The sequence below is a fragment of the Macrotis lagotis genome, chromosome 5, assembly GCF_037893015.1.
Source record: "Macrotis lagotis isolate mMagLag1 chromosome 5, bilby.v1.9.chrom.fasta, whole genome shotgun sequence".
NCBI classification, from domain to species: Eukaryota; Metazoa; Chordata; class Mammalia; order Peramelemorphia; family Peramelidae; genus Macrotis; species Macrotis lagotis.
The window spans coordinates 218,331,819-218,349,799 of NC_133662.1; the positions used below are offsets into that span (position 1 = coordinate 218,331,819).

Genomic DNA, 17,981 nt, shown 5'->3' on the forward strand with positions numbered 1-17,981 from the left:
TAATGAGGAATTGAAAGGATTGAATAGGGTGGAGTTAGAGAAGGCTTCTGGGAAGTAAGTTTAGAGGAACAAATTAGAGGAGATGAGGGAAGGTGAAAAGTACAGAAAAATATGACATCTGGGAGGGATGTGGCAAAATGTCTTAAGATTTTTCAGAATGAAAAAACAAGGTTTTGTAAAACGAATATTCTTTTTATGGACCACGTCTCCCAGTCTAGTGCTGGGAAAATATGGTGCCTATAATTATAGCAAGCAGAGCATCTTGTCTGGAGTATATTTCAACTGCTAAAGGCCAGGCCCAGCTCTGCTGCCCTTTTCCTCTGGGTCATCCAAGCTGTTACATGGGACTCATTCTTGGATGTCAAATTTCCCAGGAAAGTGGAATGTGGGGAATTTGGGGACATCTCCAATTTCACACTTCCTCTCTCCTTCCTCTGTTCCTCTGGCCTGTCACCTTAGTGATCCAGACTGGTTCACTCTGTTCTTTCCTTTGTTGTTTCTCAAACAGAAAGGAGGAAGTTCCTGCAAAAATCAATAAACACAAAAACCTTGTGGCATTGGGTATTCTGGCTAATCTTGGTCCTCTAGGGGAATGCATTTCCCTGTTCCCTGTACAGTACAGGTCAAATGATTTTTCCTCCAAAGGGCAATGTAACCATTTCAAAATAGCTTCTCAGATAGCTTGTCTGCTTTCTAAGGGGATAAAAATATAAAGGAGGCAATAATAATTCTTTTTTTTTACAAATTTATATCAAGTATTTGACTCAATTTTGTGAAGAGGTATGCAGATGCCCAATTTATAGTTGAGGAAAGTAAGGCTGGGGGGGGCAAGTTAACTTCCTAGAGTCATACAATAACGTGAGTGTCAGTAGAGCTGTGACTAGGCTGGAACTTCACCTCAAGGTATTAAAAATGTAAAGTTGGTGACAGTATCCATAGTCTTCATCTGGTAGAAACAACTCAGTTCAGTATCTACTTAGCAAGAGTAATGGTTACAGACTAGTCCCACCTCTAGACACATCCTGGCTGTGTGACCCTGGGCAGGTCACTTAATCCATGTCTTGATGGTGATGCTGATTTGTACTGGCTGAGGAAGTTTTCTCACTGAAAGTATCTAGATGCTAACTCCATGCCCTGCTCTCCTTAGCCTTTGTTTCCCTAGAAGCAGCTTCATTGTGTTCTGTTCTTTTTTCTTCCCATAAGGTAATGTTTAGAGTCTCTCCTCCTATGGGGTCTTTTGGTCCAAGGTTTCTTCCCATTGTACTCCTTCCCCCAGATAAATTTAATCTTCACTCCAAGCAAGGTTCTCTGTGGTAAGAACTCCTAGTTCCACTTTGTTTCTGAGCTAGGGCTCATTCCTGTACTTCCTTGTTTCAGGTTAAATACACCTGGTTGCCTTTTGGAAAGTTTTCAATAGTGAAACACTAAATTATGGTAGAATAGCAGGAACATTAGAGCAGAGTTAGGTTATCTGCCTTCCAGTCTACCAACTGGTTGTGTGATGTTGGACACCTCCTACAGTTTCTTTGGGCCTCAAGTCTTGTTTATAAAATGAGGCCATTGGATTAGATTTCCTTTGAGGTCCCTTCTAGTTTTAAATGTGACCCTTTTTCTCCTTTAACTTGAGTCTTTCAACCTTTCCTCAAGTTCTTCTAAATTTCTCTTTGCTAAATTCAATCTTTTGCCTTTTTTGCCAAGTTCAAAGTTGTCTAAATCTCTTTCCAGTTTCCTTCTGAATTCACTAGAATGCTTTTTTTTTGTTGTTTTTTGCAAGGCAAATGGGGTTAAGTGGCTTGCCCAAGGCCACACAGCTAGGTCATTATGAAGTGTCTGAGGCCGGATTTGAACCCAGGTACTCCTGACTCCAGGACCGGTGCTTTATCCACTACGTCATCTAGCCGCCCTAGAATGCTTTTTACTAAGTATTGTTTTATAGAATTTTCCTTTCGAAACTAGAAGCATAAAGTCATTCTCGACTCTTCCTTGTCCCTCATCCTTCGGATTCAGTAGATTGCTGATTCTGTCTTCATGTCTCACTTAAGTGCCCTTCTCTTCACTTACTTAGCAATAAGTTATAAGTGGGATGGGGCAGCTAGGATTTTGGCCATCCAGGAGAAGCGTAAGTTATCCTTTAGCTGTCAGACACATACTGACATTTCTGAGTGTAGCCCCAAACAGATTGAAATGTAATTTAACAAAAGAAAAAATATGTCAAAACAGAGATAATGTTAACATAGGGCTTCCTAAGTCAACATGCAGCTACCACAATGTCATCTTCTAGTGGGCCCTGAGGGAGGGTGAAGAAGTGGAGAGGCAGGGCATTTTGTAGCATGCCTTTGCCACCGCTCACTCTTTGCTGCCCTTCCAACTGCTTCTCCCCAGTGTTTTCCCTTGAGTGAAAACCTTTCTGGTATCTTGAGCAGTTCCAATCCTGCTTTATCACCTCCAAGCCTGGATTCCAGCCTGATTGATTTCTGGGGTCCTCCTCTGCATCACTGCCAAGCTAACTTTTTTTTAGGGGTTTTGCAAGGCAGTGGGGGTTAGGTGGCTTGCCCAAGGCCACGCGGCTGGGTCATCATGAAGTGGCAGGCCCTCCGGTGGCCCACTTTGCCCGGCATTCAAGGCCTTCCACAATCTCCCCCCTCCCAGATTCAAGCCCGGGGGCGCCTGCTCTCCCATATTCGCGGCTTTTCCTGCTGCGTCTCCCACATCCTCTCAGAATCCTGCTTTTCGGGGCTCGGCCGCCCCCCTCCTGGGCCTCTCCAGCGGCCTCGCTTCTCCTTCTAGCAGCCCCCCCCCCCGGCCTTGACCTCCCCAGGGGCTGGCCCCCCCCCCCGGGCGCCTTCCCTAGCGGGGCGGGGCCGCCGGTGACGTCACGCCGGCGCGGCGGGTGACGTCACACTGAGGCTCGGTGACGTCACAGCGCGGGCAGTTTCTCGCTCGGCGCCCTCTCCCCTCCCCCCGGAAGACGAGCCCCGCGAGAGTCACCGCCGCCGGCTCCGCGGTAAGGAGGCGCTGGCAGGCCGGCCCGACGCTCTAGGCGCCTAGCTCGATCCACGCTGGCTCCCCACGGAGGCTCACCCGATCGCCGTCGCGGGACGCCCGCGGTCCCAGGCGGCTGCGCGATGGCGGCGTCGGCGCCGGCGCCGGCGCCGCCCGGCACTTCCGCCTCTGTAGGTGTCATGGCGGAGGGGGCGGGCTCCCGCGGCTAGTTCCGGCCTGGCGGGGCTGGGCCGGGCTGCGCCGGCGGGCGGAATGGGGGCGGCCGCTCGGCACTCGGCTGGCTGGGCCTGGCGGCGGCGCCTGCAGAGCCAGGGGCCCGGCGGCGGCCCCGGACGGGCGGAGCGGGCGGGCGAGGCGGGCGCGCGGGGCTGAGGCCGCGGCGGCGGCGGGAAGGAGCCGGGCCCGGAGCGGCGGCGGCGGCGGCGGCGGCGGCGGCGGCTCCGCGCCTGCCCCCGGGACGGGACGGGACGGGCGGGCGCTGGGGCGGCTCCGGGGGGCGGGGGCCCGGGGCCCGGGCCGGCTCGGGCGGGGGCGACCATGACCCGGCGGCGGCGCCCCGGCTCTCTCGGCCTCCGCCTCCGGCTCCTCCCGGCAGCCCCGGCCCGCGGCTGAGACCCAGACCCACCGGCGGTGAGTGCGGGCCGGGCCGGGCGGGGGCGCGGGGCGCGGGGCGCGGGGCGCGGGGCGCGGGGCCCCCCGGCCCGGCCGCGCCTGTGCCCTGTGCACGCACAAGTCCCCCGGACCCCCGGGGCCCACATGTGAGCCCGGCGCCTGGGGCGGGGGTCCTCGGCGGCGGGGCCAGGGGCCGGGCATGCCCGGCGCGGAGCAGGCCCGCGGGGGCCGGCCCCGGGCTCCCCTGGGTTTTAGGCCAGCTGCTGGGGCACGAGCTCCAGAACCAAGCCACAATTCCCCATTCCCCTTCGCCGCAGGGGTAGCTTTAAAGTTCTCCTAGCACTGGGAAACAGAACCCTGCAATTCTTTGATTTTTGTAGCACTCTAAATCTGATGCTGTAGAAGGAGAAGCCAGTGCACCAGCCCGGCCTGGGCCAACGGTTTAAACTTGGTTCTTTGTGTAACTTTTGTGACTGTTGGGGCAGATTGTGTAGAAGGAGAAGCCAGTGCACCAGCCCGGCCTGGGCCAACGGTTTAAACTTGGTTCTTTGTGTAACTTTTGTGACTATTGGGGCAGATTGTGTAGAAGGAGAAGCCAGTGCACCAGCCCGGCCTGGGCGAACGGTTTAAACTTGGTTCTTTGTGTAACTTTTGTGACTATTGGGGCAGATTGTGTAGAAGGAGAAGCCAGTGCACCAGCCCGGCCTGGGCGAACGGTTTAAACTTGGTTCTTTGTGTAACTTTTGTGACTGTTGGGAGAGATTGTTGCAGGGCCCTTGCGGTATGTTGTGACTTCTTGAGTCTGGTTGCAACATCTATTTCCATCCTTGTCTAATCTGTTGCTTTCCACATGCCCCCACACTCTGTGACCTACCTACCTCTGCACATACAGCAAGAACTGTCTTCTCTCTCCTCCCTCCTCCCATCCATGAAGCCCTACCTAACCTTCCAGGCCTGCTTGTCATGCCACACATCCCTCTCCCCATGAAGCGGTTTACTGATTTCCTCCCCGCCAGTAGTGATGCTGCTTGTTTCTTTAGCCCCCTTCCCCCTCCTCGCACAGAGGCCCTTCACTGTATGTTGAATTGACCCATCGGCTAGAGTTCATTGCTCTTTATATTTAAGTTGAACACAAGTCTTCTCATTCAAGGGCGATTTTTAAAGCAACCATTCACTGATGTCCAGGCCTGTTAATAGAATTGGGAGGCACTTGAAGGGGTCCCAGACACATTTTCATTTGCTCTCTTCTCTCCACTCACACAGAGCTTGCCAATCTTATTCCAACTCATCTTACACTTAGCTGTCAAAATATTACTCCCAGCTATAGGTCTGACCATGTCATTCCTCTGCCTCCAAGCTTTCAGTGGCTTTTTATCGACACTGGGACAAAATACAAATCCCTAAACCTGGACCCTCCACAGACTGGTTCCAACCTACCTTACTAGCTTTCCCTCATAATTGCTCCCCTTTATACAGTATACATTCTAGCTGAACTGGTCAACCAGGAACCCCAATCCTCCCACTGACTTTTCCCAGGCTATCTCTGTGCCAGGAATGCATCCCCTACCATCCACTTGTCCTCTCAGTTCTTACCTTCTTTGCAGGTTCAGCTCATGTACATCATCTAGGGAATTTCCTCAATTTTCCACCACAGATTAGGACTCTTTAAATTTTTTTTTTGGTGGGCAGTGGAGTTAAGTAACTTGCCCAAGATCATATAGCTAGTATCAAATGTCTGAGACCTGATTTGAACTCAGGTCCTCCTGACTCTAGGGCCAGTGCTATATCTTATGGATCTCCTAGCTGCCCCTGATTCTCATTTTAGTTTTTTTTGGCAAGGCAACGGGGTTAAGTGGCTTGCCCAAGGCCACACAGCTAGATAGTGTCCAAGACTGGATTTGAACTCAGGTAATCCTGACTCCAGGGCTAGTGCTCTATCCCTTGTGGGGGCCCCCTCCCATTTTCTTTTAAAATAGGTTCCTGTATCTCTACTCTTTCCCCTTCTTGTATAGCCTTTCCAGTTTTCTCTTTCTGTCTTCCTGGGAGGAAGCAAGCATCTTTTAAGACCCTACTGTGTGCCAGGCCCTATGCTAAGTACTTATTCTCCAGGCAACCCAAAGGGAAGGTGCCATTATTATCCTCATTTTATAGTTGAGGAACTGAGGCAAACAGATTAAGGTGACTTGCTCAGGGTCACATAATGAACAAGTCTCTGAGGTCAGATTCGAACTCAGATCTTTCCAACTGTGGGGTCCAGAATTCACTCCACCATACTTCCACCTACTTTACTCTTAGGCCTTGCACATAGTAGGCATTTAATAGATAATTGAGTTAAAGGTGCCCTTTCCTCCCAAATCTACCCATTTTATAGATGAGGAAATAAGAAACAAAATTTTTAAGTGATTTACCCCAAGTCAAGTCAGAATTCAAACTTTTTTCCCTGACTCAAATTCAGTTCTTTTTCTACCATGATATCAATCTTCTTATATTTATGTTCATTTGTATTGTAGTCATCTATTATCTTCTGTGCTCCACTAAATTTATGGTTGAAAGTGAGATGCTGTCCAGTACCTATAGTAGGTACTAAGCAAATATGTGTATATTATATATATAAGTATAATATTATATATATAAACAATGGTATTAAGATCTTCAGAATCTTAAAGCTACTTTTTTTTTCCCAGACACCTATGTTTCCTCATGTTTTAGATTGGAATGCTGGGGTGCATCTCTCCTTTTCCCTTTCCTCCACCTTCTCTGTTAATCTCTTCTTGTCTTGTCTCATCACCTGGGATAATTTTCCTTAAGTACTGCTCAGTCATCTATTGTTTCTTGAAAATCCAGCTCTCCTGAACCTGAGGCCTCCATCAGCTGGTGATCCTGCACTCATTTTTCATCCTTTAATTCCATATACTCTGTTGTGTTTTCTGATGGTTTCAGATATCTAGCTATCTCCTGAACAAAGTTGTGCTGCTTCCATAATCCCCAGAAGGATTTATGAAGTGCCCACTTTGTGCTAGACCTGAGGATACAGAGACAAAAGGAAACAGCCCCTATTCTCAAGACTCTCTTGAGGGGGAACAATATGTGCACCTTTCAGGAAATCCAAAATGTGCTTCACAAAGGTGTGCTGGGGCTACACAGAAGGGCAGAGATGTGTTTCCTGCCTTCAAGTTCACCTTCTAGTAGCAAAGATAACAGGTAAACACATCTACATAATCCAAGACCCACAGGAAGAGCTCCCTGAAGGAGGCAGGCTTTGAGCAGAGGAGGTAGAGGTGAGGAAGGAGAGCATTGCAGGTGGGGGATACCCAGTGAAAAGGCACCAAGTCAGGTGTTGGAGAGTCCTGTGTGAGGATGCTCAAAGGGACAGTGGAGAGAAGAGACTGGGAAGGCAGTAAGTAAGGGGGCATATTGTGAAGGGCTTTGAGGACCAGCAAGGATTGTATAATTGATCTAGGAGGTGAGGTAATAGAAGGAGCTTATCGAGTGGTGGTTCAGCAGTGGCATGGTCTGCGGAACAAGTTAGGATGTAAATGCAAAGTGATTTCCAGAGGAGGAAGCAAGTCTGAGGAGGACAGTTGATTTGCAATAGAACAGGGGTCCAGAGGGCACTAGAATTGGCTGTGGAAGGAGAATAGGGAAGCTGAAAAGATGGGAATCTAGAAACCAGCGTATAGAACCTAGTATGGTCTAAAAGAACCAGGACCTTTGTCCAGTCTTAGCTTTGCCACTGTCTCTTTACCTTTGGCATAGTAACCTCTGCCAAGGTGGTTTCTTCTTCTATAGGACAAGGGGGCTGGAGTAGATAAAAGGACTCTTGGCCCTTTTTGTGTCACGGGCCTCTCCAGTCTGATAAAGCTTATCCACTTTTTTCTCAGAATGATTTTAAATATATAAAATATGTAGAATAACAGAGGAAGCCAATTGTATTAAAATACAGTTGCTAAAATATTTTGAAAAAGATTACTGATCCCAGGACTAGATCTCTTAAAGTTTCAGCTCTTAAGATTTTATGAATATGCCACAATTCTCTTGCCAGTGTTCTCTGATCCAGCTAAGTAAATCCCTTGCTGTTCTTTATTCCATTTCAGTTTACATATCTCTGCCTAGTTCATGCTCTCGAAACTGCCTTCTCCTTCCTCTGCCAAAATGTTGTAATATTACTCAAGTTCTTGTCTTCCTCAGGCCTTTCTGGATTGATCTGGACAAGGTCTCTGCACATTTTTGGACTTCTCATTTGTTAATAATTGTGCAAATACTAAGATGAATGACCCTGACCTTTTTTTTTGTCTTTTAACTTAAAAAAATTTGATCTCAAACAAATTTAGTCTCAAACAAAAAAAAAAGATGAACTTTCTGTATGTAAAGCAAAGCAGAAAAAAGAGTATTGTACATTCAGCCAGGGCCACATACAGCTCTTTTCTCCTTCCAACAGATTCAACATGTTCCTTTTTTTCCCCCCGACATGGTATTTTCAAAGTTTTCTTGTATATTCCATTTCCTTGCATCTCTTAAGTCTTTTGTATTATGAATAAATCATAGTTACTTTGGGGAATTATTTTAGAATGTGCAGTTCTGTGGAAATAAATTTCATTTCACATTATCTGTGAGAAGAGTTACTGAAATTATTTTAGAACTGTCTGGAAACCTTTCTTATCCAGGTAATGAAGAATAACTTTGTATAAGAAGACCCCATAAATCGTTAGAAATTCCACAGCTAGAAACATCGTAGAGCTAATTTATTTACAGTAATTTCTGACCACCCTAAACCCTAGTTCACATGTCCACTGGGGAAGTGTTTTTTTTTTTTTTCAGATGGTTCCTTTTGTGGAGTAATTCTGGAAGAAGAAGAGTGTTTGTTTTATTTGTTTATATATAAAGGGAATTTGTTTTATTTAAATTAAGGTCATAGTTTTCAAGCCTCCTTTTTGCATTTCTACATCCAAAACCTGTGCGTTCTTGTTTTTTCATTCCCCCCCACCTCCATGTAATGATTTTTTTTTTAATGAACCTGACCAGAATAATAGCATTTTGTCTAGTTTATTTGGAAACACTTCTGAAATGCCCTTTAGTATTTATAAAGGGGGGGGGTGTTGACTTCTTTAGATAAAAGTCCTAAGACTTGTATTTTATTTCTAGAATTTCTTTTGACTTCCTTTTGACTCTGGAATCAGTCACTAAGTGACTCATTTAGCCACAATTCCTTAGTGTCCTAGGCTTTAAAATAGGAGAAATTTTACCTGTCAGTTGGCATCCCCACCCCTTCCACGAGAAGTTTGGCAGGGAATTCTTGAGCTTCACCTCCCAGAAAATCCTTCAATAGACATTTGTGGGGATCCAGCCTGAGCACTCCCATGCTCTGTAGTAAAAATGGTCAATTGTAGTGGTTTTCTGAAGCTTTTCTTTGTCCCTTTAGTAGACCTTTGCATCCCTGGTTTATCATTATAAATGCTTACTCTGGTTTATACCCAGGTGCTAGTGAAATATAGAGTATACACAAAACAAACAAACACACACACACACACACACACACACACACACACACACATATGTATAAAATCAGCCAAGTGAGTAAGAGGAAAACAAACTTAAAAAAATTTTATTCCAGAGGTTTCAGGTCACCATTTTGCCAATACTGGTCATTATGGCACTTTGAATAGAAATGGTAGAAACAGATTGATATATTTGTTTTTCTAATAAGATATACATTGCTAAGGACTATATTATACAAGATGTAGTTTAAAAATTGTTTTATGTATCACTCTTCCAACTCAGTATTATTTGACTTTTTCATTCCTATTTGGAAAATAATAATTGTCATTGTCAAAAAAGTAAACCTTTTTGGGATCAGTATGTCTGTTTGTATTTGAGTGAGAAAGGGGCCCTGGCCACAGCAAACATTCTTGAAAGCTACTTTTATTGGAGGACCAGGATGAAAGTGATGCAGAATGGTCAGGTTGTGATCTCTAGTAGGGGAGAAATCATTAACATGGATCTATTGCTAGAGTCTTTTGTAAAGGAAGCCTTTAATATACTGCTTTTTCAGACTTTTGCTTTATTAGTGACGGTGAAACTCCTCTTGGCCTCTCAACTCATTTGTAATTTGACTCTTAAGAGCAGCTTCGTTGTATATATCTTGATATAATGGTGGAGGGTGAATCTTGAGGTGTGGAATGAAGATAATCATTTGAGAAATCAAAAGTTTTCCACACGTAAAAATTGTTTTAAGCATTTTTCCATGCAAATTTAGCATTTCAAGACCTTTTCCTTTTTTTTGGCTTTGGTGCTTGTAACCTTAATTGGAGGGTTACCTTCCATGTGGAGTTCTTACCCCTCAACCCCCTTTCTGAGGGAGCCTGGCATTTCTTTCTCTTTTAGCCTATCTCTGGAATTTGTTGGTTGGTCCTAGCAGAATTTGAGTGGTCTTAAAGGAATGTGATGATGCTTTTTTTTTCCTGGGCAGTTATGATTGTGTTTTTCTCTCTTCTACTACTGTGCTATGCTCATAATTCTAGATGACAGTGGGGGGAAGGGGAAACTCCGTCAGATTCAAGCACAAGGTGGTTTCTGGTATTTTGCTACTGAATAACTAGAGCATATTGTTGCTGTTGTGAAAGCTAGTGATACACTTGTAGTTGGAAAATTTGACAGAGTTACACAGAGGCATGGGGTCACCTACTGTTTGGAGCTGCTTTTTACCATAACCTTCTGCAGCAGAATTACTAGTTCTTGCTTTGTTGGTGGAATTATCATTTGGTTTCATTGAGTAAGAATTATTTTTATATATAAACTTTGCTTGGGTACAGATCTTTTGGCTTAGATAAGGAATAACCATAAATGCTTTCAAAAATACATTTTTTGCATATGATTTACTTAGTCTCACTGGTAGGCATGAAATATAAGATGACTTATAAGTTATAATACTGGGAAAGCATTACAATTAAATGGTTTAACTTTTTAGTATTATAAAAGCAATGAGTGGGCAACTTGGATAACCTTTAAATAGAATGCTGTATAGGCATGTCCTGTGAAGTACATAAAACTTATTTTCTTCCTCATATTAAAAAAAAATAAAGATTCAGTTTTAGAAACTGAAAGCTGAGACTTGTTTGTCATTGCTATAACTCAGGCCTGATACAGATGGTTTTCAGTTATACTAAGGCCCAGAGAAATGTACACAATTGCTTTCTGATGTTTGGTAACATCCTTTGTCATGCTTCCTTCCTTTCTGGTTGTTCTGTAACTAGTAAAACTATTATGTATATTGAAATGGAGACTTTTCTCTAAACTTTAGACTTTTAAGTACTCTTTTTTTAGGTAAATGAATTAGAGAAATGCTTATTCTGATCAAAGTCTGCATCTTGGTTGTTCAGGTAATGGCAAGTATTCCTACAGGTCAAGGATAGATTATCATTTTGTAGATTTACCAGTTTCTTTCTTTCTTCTGAAGTTCTTTGCTTACAACTCTTTTCCTAGGTGTCAGTTTTACTGTTTCAGGACTTCCTGAGAATGTGTGTATTTAAACAGAAGTAGCAAAAAGGAGGGTGTGAAAGTATTGTCATGGGCAGAATAATGTCTATGGCATTTCTTTCACCTCATTTTACAATGGAGGCAAACAGGTTAAGTGACTTGTGCAGAATCATATACTAAGTGTCTGAGGCCAGATTTGAACTCAGTTCTTCCTGACCTGGCATTTTATTCACTGCACCACCCAACTGAGAATTAGGAGAAACCTTTTGAAGGAGGTAGTACTTAGAACTTATGGTGACTCAAGGGGCAGGGAGAGGAGGGAGAGCATCCTTCCAGGCACAGCTTCAGAAGGTGGAAAGTTTTGTAGAGAGCAACTGCAAGTAGGTCAGTTTGGCTTAGAGTGTGAGAGGGGGAGGGATGTGCAATCAACCTGTGTAGGGCTAGGTTGGAACTAGTTTGAAGGGTCTTCAATGCGGGATAGGCACTGGGCAGCCAATAGGGGAGGGAGGGATATGGGCAGAGCTATACTTTAGAAATATCAGTTTGTCAGCTGTGTGGAATGTGGATTAGGAGTATAAAATTAGGAGTATAAAATAACTAATACAGTAGTCAGAGTGAGAAGGAAGATGACAATTTTGTGAATTCATAATCTTAAAAGACAGTTAAACTCCAGTGAAAATAAGGCCACTAAACCATACTTGAGGGTTCCCTTAGGAGAGCATGGTAAACTTAGAGGTATGGTTGATTTGTGCTTTTTTTTCCTATCGTACTGTATTTTTGTTTATTTTGTTAAATTGTTCCCAGTGACATTTTATTCTGGTTCTAGCTGTACTGCTAGGTATTGCAGACTTGTTTCTGAGACCTCTGTTGTAAGGTTCCTTAGAAGTGATTTAATCCAATCTCCTATTACTAATCTCCTTATACAGCTATTTGCATCTCCTTTATAGTTCTACTTGATTACCTCAGCTCTTGAGATTTGATATATATACCTTTTCTCCCCTCAGTTCAATAGTTATTAAATGATTACTGGGGGTGTCGGGCAGAGCTATGGCTTTAGGGAGATGGGTAGTTTAGATAAAATTCCTATCTTCATAGAGCTTACCAACTACCAAGAGGGGATAAAGATACAAGGATAAAAAAGAATAATGTGTTCATTCAGAAATAATTATTTAAGCATATTTTGTGTGTGCATTTGTGTGTGAACTTGGTGCATGTGCTCAAGATGAGTTGACAGATATCTAGTTAAATAAAAAGCTTTGTACTTCCATAGTAGGAAAAAATATTTTGGTGAGAATCTGTGTTCTAACCAAGCTTAGTCTCAAAAAAGAGGGAAGCCATCTCTTAGCACTAGGGGTATGGAATGCTATAATGTCAGCCTTTGATGATGTGTCAGTTAATTCTGCTGAACTTTTAGGGATGGCTTTGGAAAAGGGGAGAAGCTTCTATGGGGAAATAGAGAAATATAGATGTTGTAAAAAGCAAGAATTGTCAATACCATTTTACTTTGGAAGAAAAAAAAATAGATTTAAAAACCAGATCTGAAAGATTTATATTTCTATAGAGCAGAAAGATGTTTACTTTGAGATTTTTCTAAAAGAAAAAGTTTGCTTCTGTACTGACTTCAAGGGTACTAGTCTGAACGCTGCTAATGAATGCTTTTCTATCTCTCCATATCTCTAGGTATGGCATCACAGCTGCAGGTGTTCTCCCCGCCGTCAGTCTCGTCGAGTGCCTTCTGCAGTGCAAAGAAACTGAAAATAGAGCCTTCTGGCTGGGATGTTTCAGGACAGAGCAGCAACGAAAAGTATTTTACCCACAGCAAGAACCTCTCAGCCCCGCAAGGGCAAGCCAACTCCTCGCACCAGGTGACGAGCTTCAACCTCCCTTCTTACGACCAGAGCCTCCTCCTGCCAGCTCCCACAGTGGAGCACATCGTGGTCACGGCTGCCGACAGCACAGGCGGTGCTGCTACAACATCCTTCCAAAGCAGCCAGACCCTCACTCACAGAGGCAACGTTTCTTTGCTAGAGCCCTATCAAAAATGTGGATTGAAAAGAAAAAGTGAGGAGGTAGACAGCAACGGTAGCGTCCAGATCATAGAAGAACACCCCCCTCTCATGCTGCAGAACAGGACTGTGGTGGGTGCCGCTGCCACGACCACCACTGTAACCACCAAGAACAGCAGTTCCAGCGGAGAAGGGGATTACCAGCTGGTCCAGCATGAAATCCTTTGCTCCATGACCAATAGCTATGAGGTCCTAGAGTTCTTGGGTCGGGGGACATTTGGGCAGGTGGCCAAGTGCTGGAAGCGGAGTACCAAGGAAATTGTCGCAATTAAGATCTTAAAGAACCACCCTTCCTATGCCCGACAGGGGCAGATCGAAGTGAGCATCCTTTCCCGCCTGAGCAGTGAAAATGCTGATGAGTACAATTTTGTCCGTTCTTATGAGTGCTTCCAGCACAAGAATCACACCTGCCTTGTGTTCGAGATGCTGGAGCAGAACTTATATGATTTCCTAAAGCAGAACAAGTTTAGTCCACTGCCACTGAAGTACATCCGGCCTATCCTACAGCAGGTGGCCACGGCTCTGATGAAGCTCAAGAGCCTTGGCTTAATCCATGCTGACCTAAAGCCAGAAAATATCATGCTAGTGGATCCTGTGCGCCAGCCATACCGGGTGAAGGTCATTGACTTTGGCTCTGCCAGTCATGTCTCTAAAGCTGTGTGCTCCACTTACTTACAGTCACGCTACTATAGGCAAGTGTCTGGCCCAGTGAAGATTCTTTCATGCACTTCATAGAGTATTAGAATCATTTCCATCAGTGCAAACTTATCACCAAGATAGAGAAACTTGTTTTTTAGGCTTGCTTTTTTTTTTTTAAGGTTAATTGGGAGTTTTCCATAGCATCCTTTGTAGCCACTTTTTTTTTTTTTTGGCAAGGCAGTGGGGTTAAGTGTCTAAGGTTACACAGCTAGGCAATTATTAAGTATCTGAGGTCGGATTTGAACTCAGGTCCTCCTGACTCCAGGGCCAGTGCTCTATTTGCTGCACCACCTACCTGCTCCTAATGATTCTTTTTTCTAAGGCCACTCTATTTCTTCCTTATTCATTGTTTTCTCCTTTGGTATGAGGTAGGCTGTATTTATTACAGAAGGCTTGTGATCATGCACAATTGTTTTCATTAAGCCTTTTAACTGGGAATATTAAACATTTTAGAGGGAAAAAAGCCATCAGCTGCAACCTTAGTAGCCATTGCAAGGCAATGGGAGATAAGTGACTTGCTCAAGGTCACACAGCTAGGTAATAAGTGTCTGAGGCAGGATTTGAACTTAGGTCCTCCTGATTCTAGGGCTGGTGCTCTATCCACTGTGTCACCTAGCTGCCCCAGCCATTGTTTCTGAATCACATTTTAGGCTATCTTTTTCTTTCACAAGCTCAAAGGATGATTTAGATTTAGAGGGACCCTAGAGATTATCTAATCCATGGAAATTTTTGTTTTTCTTCTGATCATGGCCAAAAAGATTGATAGTCTTGACCCTTAACCTGAGGGTTACATAATTTGTTCAGGTATACTCTTTAATTGATGTTTATCATTTATCTTAATTAAGCCATAGTGATTGAAAGACAACTTCATCTCTGATACAAAGATAGTTATTACCTCTAGTGATGAGAAACACAGACTTAAAGAAAAACGCAAAATATGTAGAGCAAAGCCCTTGACTGATTAAAAAAATTCTTAATTGCCCTTTGCTCACCCAAGTCTTTTATTTCCTAGATAATATTTGCCAGAATTATTTGCATGCTACTCTCTTGGATCCTTCTCCTCCTTCCCACTCTCTGCCCTGTTATCTCTAAAATGAGAATTAGAGCTTCTAGGGTTTGATCACCTTCTGCCCTAGTTAGCTTACCTTAGCCTTTCAGATTCTGATTCTCATTTACTTAAAAAAAAAAAGTGCCAGAGTTACACAATAGTTCTAGGCAAAATTAGCTTGACTCCGTTTTCCCCATTACAGATTACATGTATTTTGAAGGATCAACTGCCTAGCTACCTACCTAGGGAGGTAATTAAAAAATATTCCATAATAAAGGAGTACATGCTTTTTTGGCTTTTCTTTCCCTTTCTGATCTTTTTTCTTCTCTGTGTCCCAACTTCCACCCTTTTTTTTCCCCTATGTTGAACAACAGTTCTTTTAACTCTTTACTCCAGGCTGGACACAGTGCATTTCACTTTTAGAACTTTTCCTTTATTGGCAATTGCTAATGTTTTCAAAGAGGAAGTTATTGAAATCTCAGTCAGAGAGTATATGTAGAACTGTTTACAGAAAATATTTTAATGGATTTTCATTTCAAAATGAGTAGGCTCTGAAGGGGAGGATAGGTGTCCTGGTTTGACGGGTTAGCCAGAATTCAATGGTGTGTAGAGAGCTGATAACTGATTTCCTCTACTGACTTTTCACATGAAGTTGTCACTTGTGTAATTTTGATCCTGAGTATATATCCTGAGGTGATGAAACTTTATTGATTGCCTTTTTCTAGAAAAGGATGTAGGATTTTCAAATGCTTTGAATCCATCCTCTGATAAATCTTCAACAAAGCTCTTTAACTGCTTATAATACTTGGCCCCTCAGTTATAGCTATGAAATCTTATTGCAAGCTAAGCAAGGGTCTCACCTAGAAATAGAAGCTCATTCTGTGCAGTGTCTGAGGTTTCTGATTCAGGACTTGTTGAATTTGACATTATCTGTGCTCCTCCTCTCTGGTAGCAGCAGGACTGAGGTTTTCCAGTGTTATCATTGACTTTTATCCACAGTGGGGGGCTTAAACTTCTTTCATGCAGCTGTACCATTTTTTAAAAAAATTCATCAAACATTTGCCCCTTATATATAGGACATAGGAAAATCTTTCTGGTCACTGAGTTCTCAAAATTTCAAAGCTAATCTTTCCTCAACTTAATATTAAAATATTTCATGATGACACTAGGATACCAAAATATAAAGCAGCTATTGCACATGTTTTTACAAATCTTTTTGAAATAAATAGTATGGACCTATTAATGGATAGATCTAAAATCAGTGAGCTTTGTCCTTGGCCCACATAAATGGTGACTTGAGTCTTGAGTTCTTAGAGGACAAAGGTTTTGCTCAAATGTGTGAACCCTTGCATAAACTAGCATTACCAATTTCCATGCAGGTGGTTTTCTATTTTTTAGCAGAACAGCTGGCTCATATTTCCAGCTCAGATTCATTATTTGATATATAGTAGAATAGAATTTAGTCAAGAACACCCCCCCCCGCCATTTTATCATTTAAAGAAAAAACAATCTTCCAACTAGTTACAGTGAAAACTGTATACATTCTAACTGTATATGGTTGTGGAAAGTCATATTTGATGTCACATCTTTGATCTGGTGACAGCACTTAATGACTTAATGACATTAATGACTTAATGACTTGGGAAAACAAAAAAGTTGTGAAAAGGGTGATTTGTGCTAAATGGAATTATGGTCAAGGCTTTTGAAACTCCTGTGTCTGGACCTCAGTGAAAATAAGTTTTATTGCCCTAGGGAGTTTTTCAATTTAAAGTAATCAGAAGGGAGGAACTTATTTTCTCACAATTGGCTTCAATAAATATAGACCCTTTTTAATGTTCTGTTCAAAGTGGGTTGTGTCTTCAAAGGTACAAAAAAAAATTAAGATCTATCTAGACCAGGACTTTCCAAAATGGGCTGCACAGTGCAATTTTATATGGCCCCCTATTTACTAAATGCTTTGTAAATGGAGCCAAGCTACCACAGAGCTCCCACTAAATTGAAAAATCAAAATATATTGTCTATTATTTCAACAAAAACTTTTAAGGTAAGGTAAATCAGCCCTGATCTAGACCATGGGTTTCTTTCATTGACAGCAAGTGAGCCTTTCTCTACCCTAGTGGGGCTACAAACACTTGTCATTTTTTCTGCTTCAATTGAAGCAGTAATCACCTGACAAGTGACACTTTTCCAGAAGTTGTTCAGTTTTTTGAGAGATTGAGAGGTTATTTAGAATAGGCTTGGTGAAAGAAGTAATGAAAAAGTTGTCTAAGAAATAAAAACTGAATACAGGGCTTGGTTGTTAATATTCCTGTTCCTACATGTACTCTTCTAGGATTGTTTCCTGTTCTACGTAAAGGGAAGTATGAGAGTTGAACATTTCTAGGCTATCAGTATAGTACAATGAATTGAGCAAACCTATTTTTTGAGCTTTTTTTTTTTTGGAGCTACCTTATTTGTTGCTTTTGATTTTATAGTGGTCCTGCTATTCTGGGGGAACATTTATAGATTTCTCCAGCTTGCTACCCCAGAAACAGAAGGAAGCTAATAATAAATTATATTCTAGCTAATATTTTGTTATTTTTATTGGAAGGGGGCAGAGGGAATATTTTCCTTCATTGACCAAAACTTTAAGCCTGAGAAATATAAAAAAAAGTGTCTTTATTACTTGTATCATAAATGAGTCATTGGATGGCCAGGCCATTTCCTGTAACTCTGTATTTTGTGGATTTAACATGTCTTCCTTGTAAGACTGGGCTGGCAGAATTAGTTAGGCCCTCCTCTGTGGATGACCGACAGTGTTTTAAGCCAAAATCTTGGCTTTGGCAGAGAGCCATAGTAGAGCTCTACCTGTCAGTTGGGTTTAGCACTGCCCTGAGCTTGAAAATGATTGCTTCTGCTAGCTGAAAGTTGAAATTTAACATCCCTTGCCTTCACAGAGCTTTTATGTTGTTTCTGGACTTCTTAGCTCTCTAGTTCTTTAGAGAGTTCCTATCACCTCTGTGTTGGAAAAACACATGATTAAACTAAAATTCCATCAGTTCTGTGTGGTTACAGCCACCTGCAACAGGAATGATGCCCAG

General features: G+C 42.9%; 1 protein-coding gene across 8 annotated transcripts in view; it reads left to right on the plus strand.

Annotated features, from left to right (window-relative positions):
- Positions 1-2,971: 2,971 nt before the first annotated feature.
- HIPK1 (homeodomain interacting protein kinase 1) overlaps positions 2,972-17,981 on the plus strand; it is a 39,905-nt gene continuing 24,895 nt past the window's right edge. For 7 of the 8 annotated variants that reach the window (XM_074188482.1, XM_074188489.1, XM_074188485.1 and 4 more), the window contains exons 1-2: positions 2,972-3,173; positions 12,769-13,846. In XM_074188482.1, coding sequence (XP_074044583.1) covers positions 12,771-13,846 — 1,076 coding nt within the window. In that variant the 5' untranslated portion in view covers positions 2,972-3,173; positions 12,769-12,770. Of the gene's footprint in view, positions 3,174-3,536; positions 3,634-12,768; positions 13,847-17,981 lie in introns of those variants that run through there. The other variant, XM_074188483.1, reaches the window with a different exon arrangement.